Source organism: Enoplosus armatus, chromosome 7 (assembly GCF_043641665.1).
Source record: "Enoplosus armatus isolate fEnoArm2 chromosome 7, fEnoArm2.hap1, whole genome shotgun sequence".
NCBI lineage: Eukaryota > Metazoa > Chordata > Actinopteri > Centrarchiformes > Enoplosidae > Enoplosus > Enoplosus armatus.
In genome coordinates this window covers 15,143,567-15,164,888 of record NC_092186.1, presented here as the reverse complement: position 1 = coordinate 15,164,888, position 21,322 = coordinate 15,143,567, and the positions used below count along the sequence as shown (strand labels likewise).

The window sequence follows — 21,322 nt, the reverse complement described above, 5'->3', positions numbered from 1 at the left end:
TTTTTAGGAAAGGCTTGAATGCACCCTCGTATTTTGGCGAGTGGTCTGTTCTTCCTGCAGGAGCAACTTCAGAAGAATGTCTGCAGATTGTTTTTCCTTTCATCTAAAAGCAGAAGATTCAGAGTAACATATGAACTTGTAATAATGGAGACCTGTCCATCAGTTTCTGTTTGAAAATCCATTTTCACATATTTGAATACAGAAAAACACAAACTTTCTTATGTTGGGAATGTGTTGGAAAGAATTCCCACCGAACTCACTAATATGACCTGTTCTGACTGATTTTAACTAACTTCATCAACTACACGTGAATTTGTTTCTGTTATTATTATTTTCTTAACGACCTCTCTCTCTCTGTTTCTCTCTTTAGTTGAAGCAGCCTGACAAGGCAGCAGCGGCGGCTCACACCTACTTCCAGGCCAACCCAGAACATGTGGAGATGGGTCAGAACCTGGAGCAATACAAAGACCTGCAGGGCGTTAAGGAGGACCACTTTGTGGACCGAGAAGCCCGGCCTCACCAGGTAAGCCGGGAAATCTTAATATGCGAGTTCGGATATAGATATGGGTTAACTTTTTGGTTATTTCTTACTTTATTTGTTTTGTCTCTTTCCTTTTTTTAAGTCTTTTTTCATGCCTCTTACCTATTGATGTGTCTGCCTGAGCATGTTTCAGTGTGACCTGTTAGCCATCTTTTTTCAATCCTGGCCAAAATGTGTGACCATTTTCTCTACTTCATTTCTTTCCTAAAGGGAAAAGTAAAGCTGCTGTCACTGTGTGAGAAGGCCTTTGTGTTAATGGCCCTTTGCAGTTTAATGACTGGAAACTCATTTAGGCCTTTTAGTGCTGGTTGCGGTGAAGCCCTGAATGCCGAGGAGTTTTGGATCCTTTGTGCGCTGATTCATTTACAGTTTTTCACCCTTTCTCACCCCTTCTCTCATTTCCCTCTCCACCGATCTATTCTCTCTTCCTCTTCAAGTCAAGCTCATACAAGTTCCTGCAGGACCTTCTTTTAATTGAAGTTATTGTGTCTCTGTGACCTTGCTGTACTTGGTGTAGATGCATATACTTTGCATTTGAAATGTGTTTTTTCACCTGTTCTATGTAAAAGTTTTAAAACTTTTTTCTGATTTTCTTTATTTTGTTTCTGGAGGCAGTTTCTTTGCAAAATTACAGTCCAAAGCAAGTTTTCTAATTCATCTATAATTTTCTTTTGAATTTATTCATGAAGAACTGACAGTGGGAATCCTTTCTGGCAGCTGTTCAGGCAAACCCACCTACCTCTCCTTCTGTTTATTCCAAACAAATGATCATTGCCGCTGCAGGAAACATGATGTGCACCAGAGGCCTTGTAAAAACTTTTATGGACTGGCTTCAGGTTTACTTACAGTTGTGTCTTTTGTGAACAATATTTGCTTATATGAAAATGTCAAAATTCTTTGTTACACCAGCAAATCATAAAGAGCTTTGCTGAACACCAAAGGTTGTAAATACTCATCCCATCATTGCTCTTTCATGATCCTCCATCTCTCCTCCATCACAGCGCTCCTTCACAGCAGCAGTGAGGTTGTATGATAAAGGCGACTACGAAGGCGCCATCGTTCTGTTTGAGGAGGCTTTAGCGGAGTACTATAAAGCAGACGTGGAGTGTCGGGCCCTGTGTCAATGGCCGCAGAGGTTTGAGGGCTACGACTACCTCCGCTACCGTTACAGCCTCCATGAACTCATATCAGGTAAGAGCCAACGTCAGGTTTACGTGAACAGAAAACAGTTGTTGGCATCTGTCCTGCATTTATCCTCAAGTAGCACAAAACATGTCCCTGAGTTGCATATATAATGTAAATAACTCCAGGACTTTTTTGTTTAGGTTATGATTTAAATAGTTTACACCCTCTTTGTGTGTTACATCCACAACAACATGTTGTAAGATGAAATCTGGCATTGGTTCAACTGGCATTTCAAAGCTATTTTAGTATACATTTTACTGTAGCATGATAGCATATAGTCATGTTTTATTGCATGCTGAAATGCATTAAAAGCTTGCTCGGATGTGGAGACTCCTGCCTTCTGAGAAACCCTGGTATTTGTAAATACCACTTTATGTTAACTTTCAGACACACAACCCTCTGACAGTGGTTTCATAAATCCTGTCTTGAGTTGATTCTGGAAAGTCTCGGAGGTCCATTACAGTCCCAGATGAAAGGAATGAGACTGTTTATTTGTTGTGTGGAGCATTTTATCAACTTATCGTGACTGTTCTACCAACACGTACTGCGAGGCCCTGAGCCCGAGCTGGGCTTTGTTGTGCTGAGTGAGCCTGGGGAGGCCAAACTGCATCCCTCATGCTCACTAGGTGATCAAACCTCCATGGCAGCGGCTGGGCACTGGGTGGAAGTTGGTAATGGGTATACAATATATCCATGACCATACACATTAAAAACCCACGTGAACACATCTCACAGAGCGGTACAGCAAATTGAGTTCCTATTATGAAAATAATGAAAATAATCAAACAAAAATCAGTTGTGTTTATTTGCCCCATATTTGTTGCATGTCATACCCCCTCTCTCTCCCTTAATTTCTTGTCATCTCTCTACTGTCCACCGTTGAAAAAATATGGCAAAATGCCCCAAAAAAAGAGAAGTAAGTTACAGTCAAGCTTCATATTATTATATCAATATTTGTTCTCATTGGTCGCCAAGCTTTTCCTGGCACTCTCCATGTTGAAATACACAGATTTATATGTCTTGAATTTCTTGGAGATAAAAAGGTGTAACTAAATGTTTAACTACAAAGGCTTCAGAGCAGATTCATAAGTACAAATCGGAGCAGGACTCTGTGGTATGTTCACCACACAAACAAGGCACAGAGACATCAGGTCCCCTACACAGATTTTGCAAGATTTTGAGTTTTTCATCGTTGTATGGGTTACCACGGCTCTGGGGTCTTGGATTATTTAATTTGCTGAAAAACTGCATGCAGAAAAGGATGGAGCAGCTCCTTTGAATTCAGTACAGTTCTACTGCTCTAAAGTAATAGCTGGTCTGTGTTCAGTTACAGTCCTGGGATTTGGTAGACATGCTCTATTACCATCTTCGACAGTCCAGGAAAATTGCCTGAACCAGGGCCAGGATAGCAGCCTGAGTGCACCAGAAACCCTTCTGACTCACTACACAAGTCCTCTTCTTCTTCTCCTTCTCTCTTTAACCTCACTTGACCTTGTTTCTTTACTGCAATTCTGCAACTTGACAGCTTTTTTCTTGGCATCTTTTCTTAAAGGAACATTCTGGTATTTAAGTATATTTAAGTATGTTTAAGTATATTTCCTCTCATTTACTCCAAATTGCAAATCTTAATGTTGTGTGGAATTCCAGTTGAAAATGTGGATTATTTCAGTCCAGTTTGGAGCTCTTGGGTTTCTGAGGCTTCCTTACCTGAGACTAGAGTGTTAGCTGCTAAACAGCAAACCTTTCTAATGCCGTCTGTGTTTTCTTATTGTTGACTTGTTAGATTTTTCATAGTGTAGCTTGTTAATTCAAGACTGGCAGGTGACTCTTAAAATTCAAGTTTAAATTCAGGTTTTAGAGCTTCCTACTAGCACCTTTTGAAGACAGTCCATGCTTTCAGTATATTTTTGTACAGTAATGTAAATTTGAACAAAGTAGACAACTACTTGTTTACGGTTTTATTCATGTCGAGTAACATGCAAGCAATAAAACAGCTCGCAGCTCTAGCCGCCCTCTCCTCCCAGCTGAACTTCTCATAGCCCAGTTTTCTCTCCCTCCCTCTCTGCTGCTGCTCTCTGTGTCCTAAACAGGACGGAGCAGTTCAACAACAGAGGTCACTATAAGACAGTTACAGCTCAGCCCAGCAGCCACTGGCATCCATCAAACTGGCATTTACAGAGGCGCTACAGAGTTATTTCATCACCAAGAGTCACTCATACAGTTTTAATGAGTTTCATAAATAACCAGCAATAAGATCACACTTTATGAGCTCTGTTATTATTTCATTTTGTTTACAACTTGCTGCGGCCAATAGGAGTCTGAGGGCCGTAACTCTGTTCCTGCAGAGGATCCGGCGTGTTTGATGTGGAAGGATGCGTGCATCCACAGCAGAACTGTTGCACCGGATCGAAGTTACGCGATTATGCTGTTACACATATATATCAACTTTGGTCAGTGGTGCTTTTGTTGACACGAGTAGGGCCTTTCTCTCTGGAAACTGAGGCGGGTTTTGTGCAGTAGCCACAGCTTAATTGTTGGCAAGTGTGTTATATCTCAAATATGTATGGCCCGGTTGCATAAACACAGAAAAGACGGCTAATTAGTTTTGGCCGGGCTTTGTTTTACTTACAATCAGGGGATTATTTTCCATAGCACCACTATAGTAGAGCCTGTGATCATGGTGTTTATTTGTGTTAAGATGTATGTATGTATGTATTTTTGAGAGTAATGTCATCTGTTATGTGAGTTTAATAAAAGAGAAAGGATTTCATAGAATGACTTCCTCGTGTTGGGTTTAATTATCAGAAGAAAATAAAAAACAGAAACTCTTTACATACGTGACTCTGGCCAAACACAGTTCAGATCTCTGCTCCTCTGAGACTCTTGAAGAGATTGAAACAGACCCCAACTCTGCTGTCTGAGGGTGAGGAAAGTAGTGCTGCAGCTGCTGAAGAGTGACCTCACTGTACATTCACGCTCACAACACACACACACACACACACACACACACACTCACACACACAAGCATGCTATCATCCACTCTGCTGGCTCGACGTAGGGAAATGATGCGTAGCACCCTGTAAAATGTGTCCTCCCAGCAAACAAAAGGATTCGTCACCACCTGAGGAACAACAAAGGCATGACAGCACTGTACTGTTGGAAAGGGAGCAACATTTATTTGATCTACTTCACAGCAACAGGGAACGACATGATGTTGGACTGGCTTTGATTTGAAACAGCTCATCAAGTCGAACTCTTTCCAATGTTTTTTTTTTTTCCACAAATGCGTGTTCAGATGAATCCTAAACAGACCCTCCAACAAAACTGGACAACAGGGAACAAGAGACATTTACCAACACTGATGCACTTTAAGAGCAATTATCAACATCTGTTTTATACACAACGTAGGTATAAATATGCTCCCATGTTCAGTGGGGATCTATATAGTATAAATTAGACAAATAAGACTTTATCGGCTTCTTGATGCAGCTTTGATCTAATCTTTGATTTGGTCATGTAGTTTTTCACTTTCTCACACTTGCAGCACCTATTTCCATCTTTGAGTCTTCAGACAGATCATGTGCCTTGATGCCAAACAAAGTCAGTGTCTTGATTCTGTGTCTCCCCTGAGGTGCAGATCAGCTGCTGTTGGTTTTCATTAGACTTCCTGTAATGCTAACAAGCAATTCATTATCGTTTTTCAAGTGTGTAAATCAGAGTCCTGGTTCTCTAACCCTGAGCTGATATCACTCTGATGATCTCAGCAGAGTTAATGGCTGTGGGCATGAGATCATACTGTAATAGTGACCATATTGCATCGGAGCATTCAATTTGGAACAGACCACACAGAGTCTTATAACTGAGTCAACAGGCCCAGCAGTGTAGTCACTGTTCATTTGATGAAAATCATTTAGTGGTTTGAACGTTGTGGGACTGAACAAACTATTGTTTTACTTTTAATTAATACAAAATGTTTTCTGTCTACTCAGTACATAAGACATTTCCCCCATTAAGTTTTCTTTGTTGAGTTTTTCCTCTAAGGATAAAGGGTGCATGTCGTATGCTGTACTGATTGTAAAGAGGCTATATAGATCATCACTTGGTTTGACATTAATCAACCCTCAAAATGATTTCAGATTGATTTAAGTGTTAAATCAAATATGGTTTACTGCAGGTGGATGCTGATGACTGAATGTACCAATTTGCTAATATTCTGTGTATTTGACCATATTCAAATGTGTGTCTGAGACAGCATTTAAACTCATTATAATTATTTAATTTAAATCATATTCTCACTTCAGTCATATGTGTGATGGGGACAACAGCAATCTACACTCAACTTCTGCCAAATAACAAGCCAAATGCCAAATTTAGGAAGTGGCTTATCATCTCAAAGTTATGTTGGTGATCTGGAAACTGATCTGAAACCATTTTGTTGCAGATCACTTCACTCAGGTGCTGCACTGTGAACACGAGTGTGTTCGAGACCTCGCCACCCGGCCGGGCCGCCTCTCCCCCATGGAGAACTACCTGCCTCTGCACTACGACTACCTTCAGTTTGCCTACTTCCAGGGTGAGTTGTTCAAAAACCGACCTTGACCTTTTCGCTGATGTACTGATTACTGATAGAAAACTTCATCACGGTTCATCACTGTTTTTGACACAGTGTGTAGCGCAGGGAACTAAACTGTGCCATCTATCTGACTGTGCTTGCTGTAATTATGAGCAAAGAAGATGGATACACCCACACACACATGCACATACAAGAATGAATGGTGACCGCAAAGAGCAGCAGACAGGTCAAATCAATCAACAGTTGGCCACACCCTGTTTGGAGTTTCACATCTCACAAGTATGAACGACATTATCTAGTGTGTGTCTGTCTGTGCTACTTTTATATGGGTGTGTCCAGTCTGATGTCGGGCCTCTCAGGTGTGTTTTTTTTCCCGTTGTCTGTGTGAATGGATAGGCTCAAGTGTTCTGTTGTTGATGAACTAGTGAAAAGCTCTTCTAGACAAAGGCACAATAACAACGCCTAGTTGGGAAAGACAGTGTGCTGAGTGGTTGTGAGATCACCAGATTATACTTAATGACCCATAAGCATGTGGCTCTAATAAAGCAAAGTGGATCATGGGGTCTGTGCAAACACACTGAGAGCAGGCTTTGATTCCTTACAGCCGCCGGTGGGTGTGTGTGATTGTGTGATTGTGTGAGTGTGTGTGTGTGTGTGTGTGTGTGTGTGTGTGGAAACCTCAAAAGCTATTTTTATGAGTTTATAAAAAGTGTCTCAGTGTGTCATTTAGTCTACTGTATTGTGTGTATCACTGCTTATGAAATGACTGATCTACTTCTGTTTTTTGTTTTTTAAGTTATATTCTTCACTTGTTTCATGATATCAAACTCACCCACTAACTCATTTATAATATTATCTATGGCTGGCATCTCTCAGCAATAGCCATTCACTATATTTGCATTCTGCCTCTCCATACAGTACCTCACGTTTCATTGTTACTGGCTGTCCTCCTTTTCCATAATAGATATAAATTGCATCTTCTTTTACAAGATTCAGTGAGTCCTCAGCTTACGGATTGTTTGCCAAATCAGTGAGGACTGAAAGGATTATAATTATATACAGTATATACCACCTGGTGTCCTTTAACATGTATGTTTATGGTGTTACTCACTTTACATTTTTGTCTGTCTTCTGAACATTTAACAGTGAACAAAAACACTTGCTAGGCTGCAGTGTCCCTGCAGGGGAAGGTTACATTCAACTGTCATCTGTGACATTGCTAAACCTTCCTTAATCTTAAATAAATTACATTCATTATTTTAAATAAGCACTCATTAAATCACTTGTGTGTTAAAATCAAAGCGGTTTATGATTTGTATGTTGGCATGTTTTGAACATGGAAGACAGGCCTGCTTCTCATTATTCACAACACTGAGCCAAGTTCATTTATATCCAGCGTGATTAGATTGTGTTTTTTAGCAGCATGTTGCATGCATGAAATGCAGCAGAATTTTTACTTCTTCCTTTTTTAAGTATCAACATTCTTACTGTCAAGATTGTAAATCTATGGCAGTTACTTGCCACAAGTCAGTAATCTGAGTGCTTTGACACCCAGCAGCTCTGTGGCCTGCTGTGCTTTACACTCCTCAGTGGCTCCACACTGAGGAGTGCCGCAGTGGACGTTTGTCATCACTCAGCAGCCTCTCGTTGTGCTTTAGCTGCTTAAGTTTCCTGACTAAATCCACAGTGAAGTTTTTCTGTTGGACAGAGCTCAAATCTCCAGACTCTTGTTGACCTGGGAACACACAGCTGACAGCAGCAGATACGCTGCCTCAGGAAGTCTTTGGTTAACCCTGCGCCTTTACAAACTATTAAAGAATGTGTTTGTGTGTGCACTTAGCAGCAGTAGTGTATGAGGTGACGGACATGTTTGTGGATCTGTGTTGTGAATATGAATATATGTAAAAGTGTGTTCGCACATGTGTTCAACGCGGGAAGACGGGACAGTGTTGCTGTATGTTTGTCTCACTTCATCACTGTGTGTGTGTGCATGTGTGTGTTCTTTCCACTCTTCCACTAGATTTCACACACAAACATACACGCATACACACACAAACACGTACACGCACGTGCACACACACACACACACACACACACACACACACACACACACACACACACACACACACGCACGCACACACACTGGTCATCCAGTCCATCCAGCGAGATCTTTGTGTGCGTGTGTGTGTTTTCTTGTAAACAAATAAAAGTTAACATTTACTGTTACTCACCACAGCTCATTGTGTGAATCCTTGATGAACTAGGATTACACATACAAGGAATTCGCTTTGGTGTTTTGGTGCCTAACTAAGTAGACAATACAAAGAAAGATAAAGCAAGTACTGCAAGTCAATAAGCATAAATAGAAAATAGAAAATTTAAAATATTATGAAAAATAATATAAAAATTTTGTGCAGGGATGTGCAAAATATTCACCAGGGAATGTGCAAAAAACTTGCAGTACTTACTGTATCATTTTTTACATGTTCTACATACTATGTTTATTGTTATGCACCAAAATGCCAAAGCAAATTCTGTTGTATGTGTAAACCTAGTGAATCAAGGATTCACACAATGAGCGAATCCTGACTCTTCTTCTTCAGTACCGTTGTTGGTGCATTCCTGCCTTCTTGGTGCAATACCACCACCTGTTGATCAGTGAAGTCCTGCTCATAAATAAACAGCTCCGTAGCGCTACGAGAGGTCAAAACCTCCTCAGGTTATCTTTAATTGTGTTCATGTGTAAACCACAAAGAGAAACCTCTTCAACTGCTGTCTGTCTCTCTGTGCAGTGGGCAGGCTGAAGGAGGCGCTACAGTGTGCTCTGACCTACCTGTTATTCCACGAGGGAGAGGAGTTCATCACGGACAACGTTGATTACTACAGAGAGGTGCTGGGACACAACGGCAAGCCAAGAGAGGTCAGGATCTGCTGTTATTGTGGGGTGGGGAGGAGTGAGTGAAAGTAAATGCCAGGATGGATGTTTCTGAGGATGGGTGGTTTGGTGAATGTATCTCTCATCTTTTCGTTTTAAAGATGTTTTATTAACTTTCTCTCTCATCGTGAGGATGTTTTGAAGGATGGATGGATCACCGTCAATGACTTGCTGAAAGAATGAACAAGAGGTTTAAATGAGGAAGAAAATGGAGATGGGAAAGCTATAATAATAAAAGTTACTTGGATTGTACTTTTTTAATACTGGAGGTTTATAAAGTGTAAAAACAAAGGCACACAGAAAGGTAGAAGAACTAAAAGACATCAACAAACCACAGGTTGAAATGTTAAAAGAAATTAGTGAAGAATGATTTAAGTTAGACACATTTAAGGCAGGTTTGGAAAGAAAGATTTACAGATTGAGACAAATAGCAGCTTCACGATATGGAAGGCCGCTCCAGATTGTAGAGGGTTAGTTAGAACGTTAAACATCATTAAGGATAGTTTTAAGTAAGCTCAACAATACATTTGGGGATTTTGCCTCATAGGTAATTAAAAGCATTTTTAAAATCAATCCTAAAAGTGAACCGGTGTGATGAGGCTAAAACTGCAGTAATGTGAGAAGACCGCTTTGTGTTTGAAGTGTGGCGGGAGACTTTTGAACAAGTTGTGGACAATTAATTTAAGACTGAAGTGAGTGGAAAAAGCATTTCAACAATGTAATGAAGAGCGTGCAGGGAGGGTAAGAGGACGTGCAGGGAAAGAGACTGGAGAGGAAAAGCGTGGATTTGAGGGAAAATGAGGAGACGGGAGGCAGCAGGCCGTTTGCTGTGTTTCTTGGATGAACTTGCTACTCGCCGCTTGGCACCAGTCGCCTGTTAAAGTTTGCTTTTCACTTGTATATGTTCTCCGTCCAGCTGGAAGTATTAAGCGCATTTTGCTTCGTCAATGTGTTTACGACAACATATTTTTGGGCCCGCTCTTTATCATTTCCTTGCCCCCCTGGTATTCATAACACTGATTAATTAAAGGCTGAATGTCTGCCCGCTAGAGAAAATTAAATTTGTTAAGTCTGGCTACTCATCAGCCACTTCAGCAATAAGAATGTGTCCTTCCTAAACTCTGATCAGCTGCTTGGAAAAGTCAAGCAGCGCCTTGTTTAAGTCCCAACCTCTTTTTCCTAGAAAGCCTGGTACTCATTAGAGCGAGCGAGGCTCCCAGCAGGACTGTGTGAATGTGTGTGTGTGTGTGGGTGAGATAAAGAGAGGCTGGGAGCCGACGTGTTGCTGCTCATGCTCGTGTTTTTCTACTCATAGCTTACATTTTTCTAGCCCTCAAGTCTTTCCAGTCCTGTCAGTTTACAGTACGGTCTTTGGCCGACAGATCGCCTCTCCTCTGCGCGTCCTCTTCTCCCTGCAGCCTCGTGGGGAGCTCATTTACAGAGCCCTAGATGTCAGTGCCAGGCCCGACCTGCCTCCCTGCCAAAGAATCCTGCCTTTCAGGAGCAGTGGAGGAGGAGGAGGAGGAGGAGGAGGAGGGAAAGTCATGTCAGAGTGCCCACAGAAGTCTCTGGAACAATTTGGGGGCTGTATTAAGGGTGCTGGAGAAAAAAAGAGGGATTTCTCTTGTTTTAACCACTATAAGAAAAACGCTACTGGATGCTCAAGTTTCATAATACTCATCATCACAGCCTCACTCCCTCTGGAAGCCCCCCTCAAACCACCTCTCCCCTTCTCCCACAGACATAAATACAAAAAAACAGGACTGTATGTAGTATTATAGCACATTTACACTCACATACACACAAACCTGCACAGACTCAGCATACAGTACAAAAACACACACACAAAAACAGCTGATATTACCTTACTGCAAATATATCTGTATCGTGTATATTTCGGCTGATTAGTTACAAGAAAATTAAGTACAGAAATGCCAAAGATAAAGTTTTATGAGGTAGTTTACAAACAATGTTTCCATTACATAGTTCGTCCACCAGAGAGCACTGACAGGTTTAACTTTTCACTGTAAAATGTTGTGTGTTTATGTATGAATGAACATCAGCCAATATATCATCATCACATTTTCTAAAACTTTAATATATCAATCCTGTAGATGCAAACACATTTTCTGCCACAGTCCGCCTTAATGCAAAGCCAACAGCAGCACCCATTGTTCCTGTATTATTTTGGGCCGAAGAACCAGCAGACTTTGCTTTCATTCAAGCTTTTACTACAGACAGGAAACTGTAGTAAAACTGACACAAAGAAAGAGAGAGGCCACCACACTCCATTAGTCCTGGCACTGAGGCGGGGAGGAGAGCCGAGGGAAAGAGCGACTCACTCTGGTTCCCTTTATTTGGACGGTGAAAGAGGACAGGAGAGAAGAGACAAGTTTGGAAAAAATGATGGGGATTGATTCATGAAAGATGAATATTAAACCTCTAATACTTTGGTTTGTACTGTAACCGTGAGCGTGAAAACAGTGCAGTGACGTGCAACAAAGATTCCTCTTAAAGCTTTCCATTATAGAAGTGTACAAAGAAAAGAACAAAGAGGACAAAATGAGAATATTTGTGACTCCATGAAGAAAGATTGCATTTGTATTTAGCTTAATAACTATTTACCGTAAATCTGTGGCGTGTTTGTGTTCGCAGAAAGCTGCATGGTACCTGAGGAGGCACAAACAGGAACTGGAGCTCCTTCTTATTGGCAGTAAAACCATGGGTGTGGAATTTACTGAAGGGGTGAGTTGATAATACAACATTATCCCAAATCCTATTCATTTTTCATGTGTAACCATAAACTCAAAACAGACTGGAAGTATTTATCGACAGAGCAGTCCTTGAATTCTCGGTTTTGCCCAGAAATGAAAAGAGATTGTGTAGTTTAACAGGCAGTTATCCGTAAGCCAGTCCACATGTCTGTGATGCAGAGCAGATCTTCTGCTGGGTGTGTAAACCATTAGTGCCCCCGCTGCCTGGCAGACTCAAAGCAGGGTAACAGGTGTCTGGCACCGCTGCCATGCGCTACTGTCTTCTCAGCCAACAGCGACACCTGCTGGTCATATTTCACATTTCTGTGCAGATTATAGATTTCCCCTTGTTTTTCTTGCAGAATTACTGGAGCAGCACAGGTGGAAGAGATGACTCAAACAGGTACAGAGATCTCTGCATCTGTAAAACCTTGAAAAGTGTACTCTTGAATATATTACAATACAGTTTGTCTTCTCATTACCTGAAGCGTTGGGCAGCTAAAGAACCACACATTTCCCTCAGAAAACAAAGCTAAAAGGAGAGTAAATATTGGACTCACATTCATCAGGTGGACAGAAACACGCCTCCAAATGAATGCTAATGTTGCTTCATATCTGCTCGATGTGTAAATGGGGAACTATTTGCTAACATGTTCGCCATATCAACTTAAACTGAATGATAATATGTCGGCGTTGTGTTTCACAAGTTTAAAATTATAATTTTGACTCCTAATTGTCTGTTCTTTTAGGATTCCCTCTGGTACAGATGGCTGGATGGAGTATGTTCCCATCTCAGAGAAGAAGAACGTCACCGTCGCTGCTCCACAGCAACTCCAAGAAGGTAAAACTTCACTTCTTCCAGAGATGAAGCACAACAGGAGTTAAACTGCTTAGAGAAAGTGTTCAGTTAAATCTTATCTGACCACCGTGGTTGAGATAATGTGTTGCCTCCTTTAAATACTGCTCTGTGATCTGTGTAGGTGGCCCTCTGGTATATGACAATGTGCAGCTGGTGCAGAACTCTGCAGCCTTGAACGGGACCCAGCGGGTGCTGCTGGATCATGTTATATCTGAGGAGGAGTGTTCAGACCTCAGACACCTGGCACATGTAAGCACATTACACAGCGTTAATAAAATAAGGATTTTAAATCACTGGAACTGTATTTATTGGACAGCAATAAATCTGAGCATGTAGGTTTTAGTATCTCTTGATTTGATAATTGCACTTGACTGGAGATAAATGAGTGTTTGTTCCTGTGCTAACAGTAAAGTTCAGTGTGTGAGCCCGTACTTGAAGTTTAACTTTTTTCTCGTCTTCCAGGCGGTCACCATGGCAGGAGACGGCTACAGAGGGAGGATGTCTCCACACACTCCCAATGAGAAGTTTGAAGGAGCCACTGTACTCAAAACCCTGCAGGTGCACTAACCACTAAACATAAACGCACGCCACAGTTCGTCTGCATGATTTACAAAGATTGCAGGTGCAAATACCCAAATAGTTGTCACGGTTGCAAGAAAGGGATATTGTCTAAGCTAAAATTAGTGGAAGAGGTGAATTCAAAACTGAGAGAATTCAAACCAGGGGATCAGGATTGCCACGTCTGTAGCTTCATCATAAACAGTGTATATCATTTTTTTTCATTTATTGTTTGACTATCCATGTTACAGTCTCTCTTCCATTTTTCTCCTCTGCAGTACGGCTACGAGGGCAGAGTGCCGATGAGGAGCGCTCGCCTGTTCTACGATATCAGTGAGCGAGCGAGACGGGTTATCGAGTCTTACTTCCTGCTCAACTCCACCCTGCACTTCTCCTACACACACCTGGTGTGCCGGACAGCCATCACAGGTCACTCACACACAGAAACACACTTCACTTGACACTGAAACACACGTGCCGTCGTTTGATATTGTGTCTTAAACTTAACAAGGGCGACGTAGGTTCACATACTGTAGGATGGAGTAGAGGTAGATTTCAAAGTAAAAGACCCAGGAAGAAAAACATGGGAAAGTTCATTTGAAATAGTATCTGAAAGACTATATTTACATGCATTTATGCTTTTGTGTGTGTTGTTTGTCCGTTCACAGGCCAGCAAGATCACAGGAATGACCTGAGCCATCCCATCCATGCTGACAACTGTCTGCTGGACCCCGAGGCCAATGAGTGCTGGAAGGAACCACCAGCATACACATACAGAGACTACAGGTACCAGGCTACTACCATTGTCAGCTCAATTCAAAATAAACCTACTTTGCTGCTGCTGTGTTACACAGTGAAAGATGTTTCAATGTCGAGTCTGTACCAATCTCTCCCTTTTTATTTTCAGCGCACTGTTATATCTAAATGGAGATTTTGAAGGAGGGGAGTTCATATTCACAGAAATGGATGCCAAAACAGTCACGGTGAGACAAAGAGCTTTAGTAACAGTGAACATGGCGCTGCTTAGGTCAGGGGTGCAGCCACACTTCAAATATATGCACGTTATTACTCTGCCGACATTTAGCCAGTCTCAAACTTTTTTGGGCCCCCACCTTTGGCTGAAATAACCACACACACTCCTCTAAAGGAGGTTATGTAAGGGTTAAATAACATATTGAAAAGGAGGAATCTTTTCAGAGTAATCTCATAGCTTTTTATGGCCATAAGCATTGTGCTTGACATCACATGGGTAGAAAGAACAAACAAAATATAAAACACAACAGGATGTTCATAAAAACGGTTTATGATCAGCTTTGGATTACACTCTGGGGCCCTCCGGCAGGACAAATGTCTGCTCTAACAACCAAGCTGAACTTAGTAATAAGTGAATGTAATAATAAAATAGTGAAGTCTTACTAATATGAACAGATGATGTTAATTTTAACCTCTCCTCTGTTGCTGCTCCGTTTCCTCCATCCTCTCCAGGCATCGGTGAAGCCCAAGTGTGGCCGGATGGTGGGTTTCTCATCAGGAGGGGAGAATCCACACGGTGTGAAGGCCGTCACCAGTGGGCAGAGGTGTGCTGTCGCTCTGTGGTTCACCCTGGACCCACTCTTCAGAGAACTGGTACTTCAGTTAAAGAATGTTTGGCACAACCATAACATAATCACTTCATACAAGTTGTAAAACGTACTAAACAAATAAGCGTGGTGTTAAATTTGACATTTTGTGCTATAATCTATAATCTGCTAACACAGGTTACAAACGTTTTATCCTTTGAAAGGAAATAACTGTAATTATGACAGGGATTCACTTTACATACATGTTAATGTAGTGATACGTTTTTAACCATTTAACCATTTTTCAACCTATCAATGTTGGTCTCCAGGTCAGTCCGCCACTTTGATTTAGATAGGTTAGATAGGTTAAGGTGACATTTTGTACAGACATTCATAGTCATATTAAAGTAGTCTGATGTCAGATATGGACACTGGTGGGAAAAGTCTATAATACTGGACAAATCCAAGATGGTCAGTTTGGGTCATCAGACCAACACAGGAGATGATGGAGCTCCCATCACCGTTGAGAAGCAAAGAGCCAGCTGTCACCTCTTCCATCCGATGAATTATTTTTTTTCTATTGCTCTAGCTTGATTGTGGACTTTCCTTTAAAAAAACAGATTCCCTGTAACTGTTTTATGTTTTCAGTCTGACCTTCCTCAATCTTTGTTTTTATTTTGTTTCTCTCCTAGGAGAGGCTGCAGGCGGACGAGGTGATCCAGGCGTTGGACACACAGTCTGTATGGGGTCAGGGCCTCAACATCAACCCGAAAGATGAACTGTAGAAGCACCCTTCTATAAAATCCTTCTATATATTTTAACTATTTATTGAATTGACCTTTGGATGAGAACATTTCTATTTTTGTACTGTTTGAAGTGCAAGATTAATAATATTGTCATTTTTGTGTTGTCCGTCGTATGTTGTTTTATTTTCATGTTTCTCTACACACCAGTACTTGAGTTTACCTTTTGGTTCTTTGTCTTTCCTTCCGGCCTTTAGTAGAGAAAACAAATCCAATTCACTTTGTCTTGTTGTATCTGGCGAGTTGGCAAAGTAGACTGTTTCATTTAAGACTGCTCATAATCTCACTGAACTGTGAAGAAGCCAAAGAGAAGAACGAAGGTTGACTTTTTTTTTTTTGTTGCTTTGAGTTGTGCTTGTTCTTGTTCTGGATGACATATTCAAAAACACTCAATACCTTCACTTCAGAGGTCAGTAGTTCAAAATAATATTAGATTCAATCTTCACAGATGGTACTGCTACATATTCTCTTACTAACATGTTATTCAACAATGTTGTTTTTTATTTCAGTGCCAGTGATAATTATGTTCAGCGTAGGCAGTGCACTGTTTTTCTAATTTGGGTATCTGATTTTCAAATAGAAAGAATATGAAAGAGATATGTTCTAATATGCTGAATATTTAATGATCATGCACTCTGTCCTTCTCTGTGTGTCACGTCTGAAACTGAAAATGTCTCCTGTCACTTCTTTGTTCCCTCTCGTCGTTGGCGTGGTAAGTCACTCCCCTCCTTTCTGGGCACACAGAGCAGAATACTGGTTTACATGTTCCCTGACATGAGAACATGGTGTATGTATGTGTTTTAAGGTTTACTTTTATTTATGTGTTTTTAATAACAGACAGCTGCTGTTGCAACTGTTGGCATTTACTATGAGGAACTTTTATTCATAAAAGATGTCAATCATTCCTGTTTCAAGGAATACATATTTGATCGGTCTTTTATTTCTTTATATTTGTGTTGATGATCCAGATGATAGGCCGAGTCGTGCACTGTAAATCCAATGGAAAGAAACATATAATGAGTAGTTTGTTGTTTTTTCTACATAGATACAAACTGCTAACCAGAAACTTAATCCTGTCGTTTTATCAGGTTGGCCACTTCTGTTTCACTGATATTTAATTCTGAAATGCTGTAGCACACAAACATGTATGTGTACATGCCTATAAATTAAAAATATAATATTCCATATCTATATTTAATAGTTTTTATTTATTTATTTATTCATGTCATATTGTTCAGCATGAAATTAAACATCATTCATTCTTTTGTATCAAATAAGAACGTCTTTTATATGAAGAAACTTACTTACTTGTGTTTTGTCAGTTTCATGTCTCTCAAACAGTAATATTTAGTAATATATATGTATGTAGTAATATTTACCGATAGTACATTCCTCTTACAGATATATCATGTCATTTCTTTACAGTTTCATCCATTCAAGTAACGAAGTAAAATTGAATGTATCCTTGTAACCAAACACTCTGACAAAAGGCATACAGTAACAAATTTAAAGTGCATCTGCCACTACACAAAGTAAATACAGTAAAAAATGATTTACCCAATGCATTTTTATCACACCTCAAATTAATTTGGATTAATTATTTACCCAGATATGTTCACACTGAGTAGAGGTCACTGCGGTTAAAAAAAAAAAATTAACGGTACAGAAATGATAAAACAAAACCCCAGCAACAACTGAACATAGAATAAATGTCTTGTGCTCCACACCAAGTCTTGTGTTGTCCAGTCTGTGGTTAAATGGTACCGTATGAGATGAGATTTGTGGCATCTAAACAGAATCTAATCTATTTTTTTTGATGAGGGCCATGTGAGAGGCATGTTGGATTTGCTTGGTTCAGAAGCGGTAGGACAGCTGTTCAGTGAAGCTGAGTGGTTTGGTTTCGTTGACAGAACACAGCAGGTCCCTCATGCGTCGTGCACGTCGCTCCTCCAGCACCAGCCTGCGGGAGCGCTCTCGAGCCGCCTGCTGTTCTGCTCGCTTGTCCGCCCGTTTCCTCTTCAGCCACCTGAGGACGGGAAGAGGATGGAGAATAGCAGGAGTGAATTTAATGTTGGCATACTGAGGGAGTCAGTTAATACTGTAACATCAAGAGAGACATACACACACAATTATCTGGCATTTACATCCTGTGTTGCTGGAGGCCTTGAAATGAGTGAAAAAGGTAGAAGTGAACTCACAGTTTGAAGGCACGTTCACACTCCTCGCGGCTGCGTAAGAGGTAACCGCCGTCCTCCTCCAGCCTCTTCATCTCCACCAGCTGTCTCTCTTTCTGCTGCTGATCCTGCTTCCTCTGCAGCCACAGCCTGAAGGACTCCTCTGGGTCGCTGGAGTCTCTCTGACACGAGGACGCAGAAACACATCCAGTAATGAAGTGGAAATGAAGGCAAGCATTCATTACAGCAATGTTTTTTAATTGCCCTGACTAATGCTGTGATTTGCTTAAATTTTCTGTGAATGAGGTTTGAGGATTTTTGGCTATCTTGCTCAACACATACAGACTCTCCTTCCTCTGTTTATGACAAACAGACCACTGTCACTAGCTCAGGTAAAACAATTCATATCCTTGATTGATTGCTGTGTCCAAACAGCTTTTTGTACAAAATGCAGAAGCTTTCATGCTTTAAGGTTGAAATCAAATCAGTCAGCTGCATACTTGAGCAAAACTTAATAGCTAACATGAAAGTGCAGTAGATAATACTTGGCATTCTCAGCGGCCCATTAGATTAGATTACAGTTAAATCAGTATTTATTTACATAGCATAAAATTCTACCTAACTATAATGACACTAAAGACAGTATTAATGTCTGATCCTCATACTGAATAAAGTGATCACTGATGTACATCCATGCTGTGTTAAGTTGGTGTGCCCCCTTGTGGTCGTACCTTAGAATTCATCCTCTCCATCTCCTGGGCTCTGTGGATCCTTCTCTCCACCTGAAACTGCTCTCTCTTCCTCATCATCCAGGCCTTAAACGCCAGCTCGTTCTCCTGCCTCTTCTGCTCTTCTTCCTCACGTTTCCTCTGCTCTGCCTGACATGGGAAACAGGAGTGATTAAAACAGTGATTTAGTGGAAGTAAATAAATAATGCATGTGCTATTTTGATGTTAGATGTGCTACTTTTACTGGTGGGAGTTTTTAAAACTGCCCACTATCTGACAAACTGTATCACTTCTTTCCCACCTCTCTGGCCAGCTTCTCCTTCCTCTCCTGCATCCTCTGCAGCAGCTCTTTCTGCTGGGGGGAGAGGGTGTAGGTGGTCTGGCAAGGTGTCCCAGTGGCTGACTGCACCCGCCGCTTGCTGCCATTCCTCTGGCTGCCTCTCTGGCCGTGGCTGGCTGAGCTGGGCCTGTTCCTGGGCTGAACTGGAGGTCTGGGGGCACGGAGGAGATCAACACCTTGCTGGAAGGGGGAAGAGCCGGCACGAGGACGAGGAGAGGAGGAGGACCTGTGGATCTTACTGGAGCTCACTGTCTGCTCCTGGGGACGTGGGGAGGAGTGCAAGTAGTCACCGTAGTTGTTTGCTATTGGAGGGAGGAGGCCTTGACTCTCCACCTCTTTCAGGCTGACCAGGTCAAACTTACCATCCTTTTCAACAAGGACTCTTCCCTCCTTTACCTCACTGCTCTCCCCAGCCCTGCCAGTTCCTCCAGATCCTCCACTTTCCTCGCGAGGGGAAAGTTTTAGCTCAGAAAGCTTCCCTGACACTTCAGTCTCTGTCTCTGAATCCTTGGCTCTGTCTTTGCTGCTCTGCCCCCCTTCCACCTCACACCTGTTCCCATCTTTCTCAAAGTGCAGTGGAGGCACCACCAGGTCCACCAGCTTCTCTTTAAAATGCAGCCGCCTGCGCCTTGTCATATCCGGAGCTTCCTGGTCCCGCAGCTCCCGGTTAGCCTGCTGGATCTTCTCCAGAATGTACTTCTTCTCCTCATCTGTCGGGTCATCCATCCCTGGAGGAGGTGGGACTATAGGTGATGACTTACCTGGGCTGTCTCTGTCTGAGTCATACTCTAATGGCTCCATAGGCGAGGGCCACCTCTCTTCATCTTCTTCCAACTCCTCTGTTTTGTTGCCTCTCTTCTCATCCTTGTGGCTTTTCTGCTTTCTTTTAATTCTCTGCTGATTCTCATCCTCCAGTTCTTTATCAATTTGTGCCTCTATGTCCTCAAAGTCCGGACCCTGTGGGGTGGAAAGGCAGACGCTCTGCATTCATTCATTAGGTTTGAATGTAAATGAATGAGCAACATCAATACTTAGCAGATAGCAGGCATGCTGGTGTGATAACAGACATGTGTAAGTATGTTCATTAATATTGCATCCAGCAGTGGCACAGTGAAAGTATGTCACTGTATGTCAATAGAGAAGGTTTCACATGCAAACAGGGAGATATGCCAGCTCGGGTAACTCAACACTACTGACTATCACACTTTCACAGATCAGGGTCAGGGACCCATTCAGCACCCAGTCTGCAGTAAGTAGAGCAGCAGCACTCCAAACTCACACAATAAAACAAAGGTGCAGGGTGATAGAACAAAAACAGAAAGTTGAAAGAGGAGATGCAATTGGTCTGTCCAATGATCTTATATAAATAGTATTTTGTACAGTGAGACCCGACTTACCTGGTCCTCACTGATCAGCCAGTCCAGATCCTTCTCAAAGTCGTCCTCATATTCCTCCTGGGTCTTTGTGCAAACCACCTCACTCATAATCTTCACTGGAAGGAGATCAGACACAAACTTTAGCTGTGCTTCTTGCCACACCAGCAGCAAGCCTAGAAAAGGAAAGTGATATCAGTCAGTCCTGAGCAAGATATCTCAACATCTACGGACCAGATGACCAAGAAACTTGCTCTGGATATTCATGGTCCCTAGAGGATGAATTAAAAGTTTTTTTAATGTCTCCCAGACATGTCCTCTTGTAACAATCTCAAGACAAAACGCAATTATTTTTTATACCAAAAAATCATAATAATGGAATGAGAGACATGGGTTCTTCCACCCATGCAGTTTTATTCTCACACTTATATCAAATATTTAGTACAAGGTGCTTGATTTGATTCATCTATATTTAATGACATCCTTGACATCGCTGCATATCAATAATAATACAACTGTATGAAAAGCAGCGTTGCACCCTGCCAATGAAGCAAATAAAACACAATACACTGAAAACATAAACCTATCCACCCTATCAATACCTGCTCAGTCATCACCTCGTCACTATGTGTCCTGTGGACGTGTTTGCTGTAGAGAACTGTACTGTAATTGTGTTGGTCGTCACCTGCTGGACAGAAATCAGTACTACAGGGCTACCAGTAAACTATTCTTGTTTTTTGTCACAAATATCCCCTTTGACATGTAGGTTATGTATACAGTAGCTATGGTTCTGTTGTGACTCAGAACCAATTTCACTGGCATCGAGACAGAGTTTAACACATATAGACTATAATCCAGTATTTTTATAGCTCTAGGGACTATAAAAATAAACAGGACGGAGGCAGAATTAAGAGGGTGAGTTGTAGGGCACAGCTCGCGCC

General features: G+C 41.5%; 2 protein-coding genes across 2 annotated transcripts in view; one reads left to right on the top strand and one right to left on the bottom strand.

Moving 5' to 3' along the window:
• The window catches only part of p3h2 (prolyl 3-hydroxylase 2), a 54,499-nt gene extending 38,696 nt beyond the window's left edge, over positions 1 to 15,803 (top strand). The window contains exons 2-15 of the mRNA XM_070908429.1: positions 371 to 523; positions 1,543 to 1,732; positions 6,168 to 6,299; positions 9,092 to 9,219; positions 11,890 to 11,979; positions 12,350 to 12,390; positions 12,737 to 12,828; positions 12,968 to 13,095; positions 13,309 to 13,404; positions 13,683 to 13,833; positions 14,073 to 14,190; positions 14,312 to 14,387; positions 14,890 to 15,030; positions 15,656 to 15,803. Of these exons, the coding sequence (XP_070764530.1) occupies positions 371 to 523; positions 1,543 to 1,732; positions 6,168 to 6,299; positions 9,092 to 9,219; positions 11,890 to 11,979; positions 12,350 to 12,390; positions 12,737 to 12,828; positions 12,968 to 13,095; positions 13,309 to 13,404; positions 13,683 to 13,833; positions 14,073 to 14,190; positions 14,312 to 14,387; positions 14,890 to 15,030; positions 15,656 to 15,748 (1,629 nt within the window). The 3' untranslated portion in view covers positions 15,749 to 15,803. The remainder of the gene's footprint in view (positions 1 to 370; positions 524 to 1,542; positions 1,733 to 6,167; positions 6,300 to 9,091; positions 9,220 to 11,889; positions 11,980 to 12,349; positions 12,391 to 12,736; positions 12,829 to 12,967; positions 13,096 to 13,308; positions 13,405 to 13,682; positions 13,834 to 14,072; positions 14,191 to 14,311; positions 14,388 to 14,889; positions 15,031 to 15,655) is intronic.
• Positions 15,804 to 17,620: 1,817 nt separating this feature from the next.
• On the bottom strand, positions 17,621 to 20,492 carry ccdc181 (coiled-coil domain containing 181). Its single transcript, XM_070908430.1, has 5 exons — positions 20,406 to 20,492; positions 18,970 to 19,965; positions 18,672 to 18,818; positions 17,965 to 18,122; positions 17,621 to 17,792 (listed from the first exon to the last, which is right to left on the bottom strand). Exons 1-5 carry the CDS (start codon positions 20,490 to 20,492, stop codon positions 17,621 to 17,623), a joined length of 1,560 nt encoding a protein of 519 aa, XP_070764531.1.
• Positions 20,493 to 21,322: the final 830 nt, after the last annotated feature.

Excerpts from the sequence above, each read along its gene's own strand:
- ccdc181 (XM_070908430.1), bottom strand. The coding sequence starts at position 20,492 with ATGAGTGAGGTGGTTTGCACAAAGACCCAGGAGGAATATGAGGACGAC. Across the intron at positions 19,966-20,405 it reads GGCTGATCAGTGAGGACCAG|GGTCCGGACTTTGAGGACAT; the intron begins GTAAGTCGGGTC and ends TCCACCCCACAG. Across the intron at positions 17,793-17,964 it reads TGTGAACGTGCCTTCAAACT|GTGGCTGAAGAGGAAACGGG; the intron begins GTGAGTTCACTT and ends TCCCGTCCTCAG.